At 30.7% G+C, this 10758-nt stretch overlaps 3 protein-coding genes across 6 annotated transcripts; 2 read left to right on the top strand and 1 right to left on the bottom strand.

Annotated features, from left to right (window-relative positions):
* Positions 1-359: 359 nt before the first annotated feature.
* On the top strand, positions 360-1677 carry CCDC53 (Coiled-coil domain containing 53). Of its 3 annotated transcripts, none has more exons than XM_035094778.1 (5): positions 360-406; positions 721-797; positions 873-1037; positions 1123-1430; positions 1503-1677. In XM_035094778.1, the coding sequence occupies exons 2-5, from the start codon at positions 744-746 to the stop codon at positions 1552-1554; spliced, it is 579 nt and encodes a 192-aa protein (XP_034950669.1). In that variant the 5' UTR covers positions 360-406; positions 721-743; the 3' UTR covers positions 1555-1677. The 3 variants fall into 3 exon arrangements, with proteins under 3 accessions (XP_034950669.1, XP_034950668.1, XP_034950667.1); XM_035094777.1 differs by having other exon boundaries at positions 374-406; positions 510-797; XM_035094776.1 differs by lacking the exon at positions 360-406 and having other exon boundaries at positions 413-797.
* RpL36A (ribosomal protein L36A) lies at positions 1666-2646 on the bottom strand. 2 transcript variants are annotated; one of them, XM_035094780.1, is made up of 4 exons: positions 2497-2646; positions 2081-2254; positions 1878-1994; positions 1666-1753 (listed from the first exon to the last, which is right to left on the bottom strand). In XM_035094780.1, exons 1-4 carry the CDS (start codon positions 2497-2499, stop codon positions 1733-1735), a joined length of 315 nt encoding a protein of 104 aa, XP_034950671.1. In that variant the 5' UTR covers positions 2500-2646; the 3' UTR covers positions 1666-1732. The 2 variants fall into 2 exon arrangements, with proteins under 2 accessions (XP_034950671.1, XP_034950670.1); XM_035094779.1 differs by lacking the exon at positions 2497-2646 and adding an exon at positions 2378-2431.
* Positions 2647-3437: 791 nt separating this feature from the next.
* LOC118074028 (acidic leucine-rich nuclear phosphoprotein 32 family member B-like) lies at positions 3438-10721 on the top strand. The gene is made up of 3 exons (XM_035094903.1): positions 3438-4003; positions 7556-7739; positions 7817-10721. Exons 1-3 carry the CDS (start codon positions 3896-3898, stop codon positions 7870-7872), a joined length of 348 nt encoding a protein of 115 aa, XP_034950794.1. The 5' UTR covers positions 3438-3895; the 3' UTR covers positions 7873-10721.
* The last annotated feature ends 37 nt before the right edge of the window (positions 10722-10758 follow it).

The raw sequence follows: 10758 nt of genomic DNA, 5'->3' as shown, positions 1-10758 counted from the left end.
AACTCCCTCCAATTTGAACACTTGTAAATAACAAACGTGAAGGCGCTGTACTTTGCTGATTCGTGATTTTGCCACCAGACGAAAAATTTTAAAAGTAGAACAGTCGATGGAATTTGCACAAAGTAAAACCTAAAAAATTATATTTGATATAAAATATTTATACAGTATGTTTGTCAGGCCATACAGTAGATTTTAGGTCTATTATTTATTTTATCAAAATTCAGAAAAATCTTTGCAAATAATTTTTATTTATTTTGTTGTTTGTAAATTTGATCATTCAAATTCCGGAAATCTGTAATCATATCAAATCAGGGCATGGCTGCTTATATCGTTCAGATAACTTCACTTCCAACTGCTTTTGACAGTCGTAGGTGTCGTGATCTTCGCTAATGAATCATTAGTAATGGTAAATTTGCAATACTAATGTCACTGTTTATATTGTTTTCTAATTTAAATGTATAAAAAAATTAATTTTTCTAAATATATTTTTTTATATTAAATTTATTCAGAATTTCATTTTTAACTTGTGGAATTCAGCTTGGAAATAAATACTGAGTCACCTTGTTAGAACTAATTTTATAACTTGACTTGCACTGTCACCAAGAAATTTATTTTTTTGAAAACTACTTGGAATAATTATGAAAAGAATGATAACAATCATTGAATAATTTATAACATATAGCATTATAAGCTGATAATAAAATAAAATCTATTTATTAGGAGATAATGGATATTAATTTTTCATGATGAATGACAATAGCATTCCAATTGTAGAGCCAACTATTGATTATACAAAGGTTTGTATTTTTCTTTGGTAAAAAAATAATAATATCGAAAGATGTTACTCATGCTATTGACAATTATAATTCTAGGTTCCACCAATTCATCCAAAAAGGACTGTTTCATTTATAAATCATTTCATAGTAACTACAGTGTCTTTTTTAAATAAATTTGCCTTAAACTGTGAAGAACGACTTTATGAATTTGAAAATAAATTACAAAAATTAGAGGCAGCTATAATAATACTTGAATCTAGGGTAAGAATATTATAAATATTTACATTATCAGTCGTACAGCTACATATTATAAAAAGTGATCTATTAATTCATTTGAATTCGATAGCTTGCATCGGTACCAGGATTAGATAATAAATCACCAGATACAAAAGACTGCAATCTAGAAGAGCAGGAGACTGTCAATACAGAAAGTAATGAGAAGGTAGACACAATGAAAACTCCAGAAGTAATAAATAATGTTGATGAAATTGATAAAAATGATGAAGAGAAAAATCCAACTCAAGCATCCAATGTTGAACCAATTTCATCACATCCTCTTTATCGTAAATATTTTAAGATGGTTAATGTAGGCGTACCAAAACCAGCTGTAAAAATAAAAATGGCTCAGGAGGGGCTCGATCCATCACTTTTAGAGTAAGTTTTATCCTTTAATTAATCTTATTTAATTATTAATTCAATGAAATGTTTAATAGTTGTTTTTTCTAGTGATCCAGACCAATTGGTACCTAAAGACGAATCCCCAACGGCAGACGGATAATTTGTCGTCAGAACGACTGATGAATAATAAAATCCATGTATTTTTATACAATGCTCTATACTAATGTTAATGTTAATTGAATGTAAATAATATAACAAAAAACAAATAAAATAAGTAAATTAATTTAACGGAATTTATTTTGTTTTTAGGAAATACAATTCAAATCTTAAGTTGATCCTTAAAACTGGATCATTTGACCCTGCAACAAAAAGAAAATATTCGATGTAAAACACTACTATACTGATAAATGCACTGCATGTCATTCAACAAATTTATTTACTTTGAACTAAAGAAAGAATGTATTGAACATAATAATTACATACCTTTCTTTTCTTATCCCCTCCCAGTTCAAAATGCTTGCACCTTTTTAGTGGGATTTGTTTTCGGAATTTGCACTCTGTGCACTCCATTCTTAAAACTATTTTCTTAGTTGTTTTTGCCTAAAAAAATTAACAATATTTAATACAATTCTGATTTTTAGCATAATGTATTGACATTTTAAGATATAAATATTATAACAACTTACTTTCTTCCTGAAGATGGGTTTGGTTTGACCACCAAACCCTTGTTGTTTCCTGTCGTACCGTCGTCTTCCTTGAGCTGCATGCCGCTCTTTACTTTTTTTATATTGAGTGACTTTGTGCGTTTTGTGCACCTTACACTTTTTACAAAAAGTCCTCCTCTGTTTTGGCACGTTCACCTGATAAAAAATATTAACATTATATCATTTCAAAATAACACCAGTAAAAATGTTGAAGGTTATGTTTATGATTTTTTCCTTCAACTTATACATATTGTAGCATTCACTGAAGAATATTCATACTAAATATAAATTTATAGCATCACTAATAATCACATTCATAAAATTTTAATAATTTCTTTGAGATTGTTTAAATAAACATGGATATGATCTAATCTAACATTCATAGAAAATTTACCTACCATCTTGATTGTTTAAAAGAAAGAGACGTGAACGACACAAACGGAAGTGTGCGTTACATGAAGCTTTATACGCATGCGTTGCTGTATAACCTGATATTTTTATTTCTCATTAAAAATTTAATTTTTTTTCTAAAAATATCAACGTTTGCTGGAAAATTCAATATTTTTGGTTGACTAGTTTTTTATTCATTTATTATTCATGCATAACAATGTAAAAATAATTCCTCCATTAATTTAATACTAACATATTAATGAAATGGTCAACGTTATTATACGTAATAATAAATCTATGAAATTTTCCCTAAGTTCATTAATAAAAATGAAAATAAAGTCTGATATTAATCAGATTTAAAATAAAAAAATGATTCATAAGCTTAAAACCTTGCATGGGTAATTGTCTCACATTTCCCGTCAATTCTTGATGCGCCGCAAATTCAGAGCATTTTGAAAACATTGCTCTTTAGTTGCTTGATCGTTCCGCCATCTATACCGGGCAAATGCATAATTGAAGTGATAAGAAACCATTGATAAATAATTACAAATAATAAATCTATCTATATTCATTGATAAAATATAACTAAAATATTAATTTTTTTATAATACTTATTAAAAAAAAAATTTTTTATAAAAAAAATAAGCATACAATTAGCGCCGAAGCACAAGAATTTGAATCGTGTAATTTAATCTCAAACCCAGACTCCTAGTTCACATCACGAACTCTCGAACCCCTCATCTAATAATGAATTAAACTTCATTTATACTAAAAACCTACTTCCACACTATCAAATAGTAATTAAAAATAATTTGCAGATAATAACTAATCTAAGTTTAAAATTTTTTTCTGAATACTAGACGAAAAAAATGATTGACGTTTAGCCAATCAGCGATTTATCGAGTTTCAAACGCGCGCCATCTTCGTTTTTGAACAAAGCTGAGTTACAAGCTACGAGAGTAGGAGTATCGAGAATTGGTGTAGAGAGTTTAATAGTGTATTTGCGGCAATTAAAATCATAATATCGACAAAATACAATCAATTTTATATTAATTATTCACAACATATCTTATTTGACGAATAATTTCATGTATAGACGACAAAGAAAATCGCTTTAGTTTGGGCTTATTTCCCCTCCTCTATCTCTGTCTTTTATCTTATTCTCCCCTAATACAGTCTTTGTCACACTCTTGTTCCCCCACTTTCTTTGCTTCCCCTCTTTTCCCCACTCTCGAGTGTTCGCCTGACGACGCTGCTCTCTCGGGTATTTCGCCGGAAACCAACGCCGCGTGAGGACGCACGCATCTTTCAGTCTGGTCGTGGTTCTCTTTTTACGCGCCTATATTACACGTTCGCGACATTTGCATACTTAAAAATACGTATCTTCACGCACATACCTAATCAATAATGAGTACCAAGGAAAATAACGAGGTAGCCGTCGAAAAGGCAACAGAAAACGACAAGGCGTCCGGGGACGCGAAGTGTGAACTCAAAGGAATCAAGAGGGCGGGCGAGGTAAGTTTTCCATATTTTTTTTACATTTTACATATAATTTACAACCTGCATGTTACAATTTTCCATCATTCTTACCAAACATCCAGTGATACTGTTCATGAACTTTTTTGACGTGAGGTTATTCCATTCATCAAATGGTTTGGTGTCTTGACGGTTTATTATGTCGGCGTTCTGGGGTAGAGAGTACTATGAGGGCGCATGGTGCGGTGAGTTTCAGCAATGGAGTTACGCGGGCAACAGACATGTGGGAGTAGATGCCGGCCGGCATCTTCTATTAGGCTCCATTTTCTCTTACCTCATCGCACATTGACCTGGTGCTCGCATTTCTCTTCATCTTTCTTCGTATTTATTTTTTTCCAATCTCATATCATCTGCAACTCCCTTACTCACTAACAAATACATAAGTACTAGTGACGCCATGAAATCGCGTGGCTTCGGTTGATCACCCCTGTTGTTCATCGTCACAATGCCGTCTATAATTACCAATCCTCTACTCGTTACGCGAAAAATCCAGAAAGATTATTGCAAAAACTCCAAACTACTTTTTTTTTATAGATAAACTAACTTCCTGCATTCTTTGAACGTACGACAAAAATTTTTTAATCAACCATGTGCTTTACACTCATAAAAATAGCTAGGCTTTGATTATTATTATTATCAAATAAAATATTGTGATATTCCTACCTACAAACAATCTACATCTCACGACCTTGTTAATAAACATCATTTGTCCGCCATTTTAATTCAGTTGCTGTCATTATTTTTCTATGTTTCCTAATGTCTCCCGCGCGTTTTTTTCGTTACTCTAAACATGAAAACGAACCTGTCCATTATGGCCGACTCCGAAAACGACTAGGCGTCCGTCTGTCCTTTTCGCGCCTTGCTCTACAATTGATCGATAAATAAATAAAAATCAGGTTAATTATGTCACATTGAATGTAGTGTATTGGAGTATATGTATTTTATTGAGCTTCAGGTCAAAGTTTGCTTATGATAGTAAATAAACAGAAGCAGTGTTTTCATGGAAAAATCTCTAGCCTACAGGAAACGACAACGCCATGTATTATGATGTCGGCGCTTCGCGCGCGTTGGCTTCCTTGTCTGCCAGCCTGCTTACTTGCTTGCCTGCCATTTGCTTCTCACTTGCTCTCCCTCTCTCCCAGTCTTTACGAACTTTCGAGAAAACATCGCGTCGCTTTTTCATGTTATTTCTCGTGATTTCATATAAAAAATAAATAAAACAAATTTTTATCAATATTAATTAGCTACATCAAGCTATTAAATCAAAGCTAGAGTTATTTAATCGTCGCTATGGTTTTAACCAAAACTAAAAAAAAAAAAATCACAAAAGAAGCGTCGGTGTTTTATATCTTTGTCGGTCACGCGCTATCTCTTTTCTCGAGAAGAGATTCGCGATACTTCACGTGGAACGAACGCGGCTTCTCCTGTTCGTCAACCACGCGCGCGCACGATCCGACAAGCAAAAGGCGTCTTTTCCAAGCTAAAGCATACGGGGACATACATCTTTCTCACTCCTTCCTTACTCTTTCATCGTCAAGTTTCTCAATCGTATTTTATGCGATCGATGCCACGTAAAAGGGATGATGTTGAGGGTTATAGGAATGGGGAAAAATAACGCGCGAACACGTTCTAGTTCGATCAAGATTATTCTTTTAGAATTGTTTATGACCTCAATTGCCTGAAGCTAAATTGATGGTACTTTCGAACACTTTTTGTTATTTTATTTTGTTGATTTATTAAATCTTATTGATAACTAACTAATTAGGATAATTATCATTAATTATGATGGTTATCATTATTTTTAATGTTAATTTTTTTTAAGTATTATCAAATTAATCAGAGCATTAATACCTGAAAAGAAAATATTTCTAAAATAATTAATATTTATCTAATTAATTATAACACATTAAAACAAATTAAATAGTAATTATATTACTTAGAGTTTTTTATCAATATATTTTGTTATTGTCTTATTTTTGAATTATGTATTTCATCAAACTGATTTGAAAGTAAATAACTTCAATATTAGCTTAATAATATCATATAGAATTTTTTATAGTGAAAAATTAAATGTAACTAACACCTTATCTTTGACCAATAATTTCGAGTAATTCACTTAAAAATTACTGGTCTAAAAAAATATCATCTACTGTCAAACAAGTGTTAAGCTCTATGTTTATTAATTATTTTTTCTAATTAAGAATTAATATTCGTAATTATAAATAAAATACAATAATTATGATGTTAAGAAAAATCATGATGTTAAGATAAGTTGGGAATGTATCAAGCATACGAGATTTCTATAAATTGTTACATAACATCTTATTTTATTGGTATTGGAGTAATCGGTTTTTCAGGATAAGTTATGTTATTCATATGTATTGTTTCATTTCATAAATGAGACATTAGATATATTCTTATTAACAATAAGTCACATTCAAATGAAAAGCGGGAAGATAGGACAGGTCAGGCTAAATTTAATTTTAGAATTAGCAATATCACTCGCCATATTCGATTTTCTGGTTGACGGAAAATTCTACCCAGTTACGATGATTCTATTAATGCTTTCTCTTCTCTATATTCTTTTCCATTCCAAGGTTTGTTAATGTAATCATGTGTTACTATTGAACTATTTGTTTTTCATACACGTTTCAAGTAACTCTAATGCTTCTAACTTTTCTATGCAGTAGCCAAGTTGATTCACTAAGTTTTGAAAATGATGTTGCAATTAATCAACACATGATCAATTAATGTTTACAGTATGAAATTAATAATCATTTTATAATAATAGACTTGCTATTTTTCATACCTAAGGTTTGTTACAAAACTTGTAAATATTCACATTAATCTATAAGATTAAAAACGTTAGGTTATCTTAGAAGACCTTGTGATTAGTGGTTGATACGTAATCATGTGTTGTTCGAGTTTTTGCCACTTTTAATATATGACGCTACTGTCAGCTACAAAAAATTAATGTTGGCTCATTGTTTATTTTATTATTATTTTTAATGTTATCCTTGGTTAAAAAGATAATCATCTATTCGATTAACATGATCCTTGATCTTGTCCTTGAAGCTTATAACTACTCCATTTAATTATAGATCGAATCCTCGGTGTCAATGGACTTTACTGAACACAAATCATTCAAATTATATGTTATTCATTAATTTTTACTTGCAATCTATTTTGTATGTATATATATTATTTTAGTAAAATTAATTGTACTTTCCATAAGCCCAACTTCCCCTAACATAATTGTTGTATGGTATTCGAACATTCCTACTTCGTCAGCATTGAAACATCTGCCAATCGTTTTCCTTTTTGGTCTTTCAGCTGGTCAGTCGAGTTCATTTTCTCCCCTTTTTCAACAATTAATTTTTAAGTTTACTAAAATAAACGGTTTCCCTCAAAATAATGGTTAAATTGATTTTATTGCTGACTCATTATGTTTTTATTGTGTAGTTTTTTACTTATAATTTATAATAGAAATAAAATCATAAGCTATATTAATACTTTCTATGTATATTATAGGAAAAAGCTGACGAAGTTAAAAAACAAAAAAAAGAAGAAAATGGTGACGGAAATGATGAAGGAGATGAATTTGATGGTGAGGGTGAGGAAGAAGATGATGAAGACCTTCAGGGTGATGACGATGTAGATGAAGATGAAGGTGAAGACGATGTTGAAGGAGAAGAGGACGGTGACGAACATGAAGGTGAGTAAGACTTGATAATTACAATATAAAACATATTAGAAGAAACGATATTCATTGATATAAATTTTTCTACTTAGATGATGAGGATGAAGAAGATGATGTTGACGATGAGAATGAAGATGATGACGCATAATGAAAAAAAAATGAACAAATTGCTATGTAAGTAAGAAGGAGGTAGACAGATAGCGCCATCCTCGATCACCGGCAATCATCTCAGCAAACATTTACTCTCATATTGAGCGGTTGATAGCAAAGTTGACGCCTATCATGCCCAGTCCATTTGTCGGATCCTCCTGATCTTCAACTAAAGGAAAAAAAAAATAAAATAAATTGATACAACTCCGCCAGAGTTGTGTTGGGCTGATATTCGTCAGTGGCAAACGCAACAGGACGATCTTGGCTCTTTGCAACTCTGGTTCTTCTAACCATCAACCAAATACTATTCTGAAAGCGGTTGGGACGGAGAAACAATAAATTCGCTCAAAAAATACAAATAAATAACTCCTATAATATTGGAGTTTTAATAAAAAATTAATGAATTATTATACACATATTGATGATAATCACAGCGAATGTATCGTTTGTTCTGAGCAACCTATCAACTGGTATTTGTCACCATCTGGCTTTCTTCGCGGGGACAGTTTTATAACGAAAACTTATTTAAGAAATGAAAAAAGCTCTATTGTATTTAAATAGTGTAAAATGAACATTTGTGGGTGATGATTTTTTTACATTTAAAATCAAATTACGTTTGTAGGTCGACGAATGTCTTACATAGTGCGCGTGAATGAGTTTTAATTTCAGACCGATGATGTGTAATAGTGTAGCAAGGATGTGAGTCTGATGAACCTTTTTTTTCTTTATATGAAAATAAAGATGATAGGGCGCGATGCGCAATACGTAAACGAAATAATCATAAATCATGAAGTTGAAACAATATTACTTAATTGTTCGATGTATAGTGGACAATTTTGTGACTAATTTTTTTCTTTGTTTCATGCCTTGCGTTATTATACCAACACCCGTTACGATTATTGCAATGTTGTTCGCGCCAGAGAATGAATGAAATATGTGTGGCTCACATTGCATAATAATTATACATAGTATGTATAAAGTTATCAACTAAGAAACATTTTATTATTAACGATATTATGTAACATGAAAAAGATTCTTATTAATCAGACCTGGTTAAGGAGTTGGAGTGTATTACGGCATTTAAACTCTACTCTTCCGTGAATTATATTGAAATATTTAGATTAATTTTCAACCAAGAAATTTTTTTTACTCGGAAATGCAATTTATTTTTTCCTTATTTCTCCTTTATTGTCAACTCACTGTAAGATTTACAATAAATGATCATTTATGTATAATAATTGCAATGCTGGACGAATGAAACTGTATAAAAAATTGGATGGAAAAAAAAATACAAAAAAATATATATACGACGCGCGATCATGAAAGAATTTTACAAGTTTTCTCCCAATTCATAAGTTTTTAATTGGATTACTTAAACTTAATTGTACTAATAAGAAAATAACTGATTTAAATAACAATTATATGTGGGTAAGACACTTCCAAGTTCGTTATTATGAACTTTTGATGCAAATATTCGTTGACTGGTGCAAAATGTGTAACAGTATTTATCTTCTATTCGTGATTCACTTGTGAAAGAAAAAAAATTATCATCTAATCGTTCTATAGTCCCATAACAGTTGGATGGATTTTGTACAAGTTAAGATAATGCAGCCACTATTTACTGAAACGTTAAATAAATGCCTCCACTCTAATATATCGAATATGCGTAACGGTTTTAGTGGCTGGTAATGTCTTCTTATTCTATATGAGTCAGAGTTTAATAGACTAGTTCAAACAAGAAGACATTGGTTCTAATAATCTTGTACCATATAGCTGCGTGAAGAAAAAAACGCCAATTTGAATACGAAACGGTGTTCCACGTTTTAATGTACAAATATTTTCGAAGGAGGGTAGTTAAATAAGATGCTGATAGATTAAAGTAATGGGAAGAAATACGTGGCTCATTGCCACAAGTAGTCATGGGTTTAAGAGATAAAAAAAATTAGATATGGGATTAAATAGTCATTTTTGTTAATTGAGAATCTTGAAAATTTTTCTAAAAATTGAATTGATATTGACACCCTCGATACTCGTTGAATAATTCTCTCTGGTATCTATAAAAAGTTGATAGTGATTTTATGAAAAAATGAACGGGAGGTTAAAATCAGATACCTCATTAATAATAGAAATAAAGACCGTGGATTTTTTGTATTAAATTTCGGCAGCCGATTTCTACCTGTATAAATTATACCATCATTATAATTTTTATTTCCATTGTTACTGATATGGTTATTAAATTAATTGCTGCTGGTGTTTTGTCCACGTGTCTGCTTGACTATAAAATGTCCTGATAATGTTTAGTGGTGAAATATCGCCTTAAACATAATACAGGTGCCTGGATAAGATGAATAAATTGCATCTGTAATATTACTTACATAAATGTTTATTTGTAAACATAGGTTCTACAAATTTATTTGGAGAAATTGAAAAAAAATTGCCTTCTATCACTTTTTTGAAATTAATCGAGCTATTTCAAAAAACAGATGTACAGTGCAAAAGCTTATTTCTTCAATTAAATATCAATGAATCTTATTACACATAATTTCGTTAATTATTCAAAACAATTAATTTTTTCTTATGTTAAGTTAAATAAAACGAACTCATTTTTCATAAAGTACCTAAAAACTGAAGTCGAGAATTAAAAAGAAAACCTAAGCTAAGATTTTTTTGGTTTGTGTGTTCATGAATCTTGTTCAAATAATTTTGTACAGGATTTTATCGCCTCATCTCGCTCGACAAATAATATATATTACAAGAGTCCATATACCACAGATTACATTTCTGCTCATTCCATCAGATTTGCAACATTAATTGTATTTTTGAGTAAATACATTTTGAAAAACAAAATTGATGCATTTATTTCATTCTAATCATATGATTAAAT

The sequence above is a fragment of the Chelonus insularis genome, unplaced genomic scaffold, assembly GCF_013357705.1.
Source record: "Chelonus insularis isolate UGA/USDA-ARS -01 unplaced genomic scaffold, ASM1335770v1 scaffold_714_pilon, whole genome shotgun sequence".
Classification (NCBI taxonomy): Eukaryota; Metazoa; Arthropoda; class Insecta; order Hymenoptera; family Braconidae; genus Chelonus; species Chelonus insularis.
The sequence above is the reverse complement of the archived record's forward strand: the minus strand, read 5'-3'. Positions and strand labels throughout refer to the sequence as shown.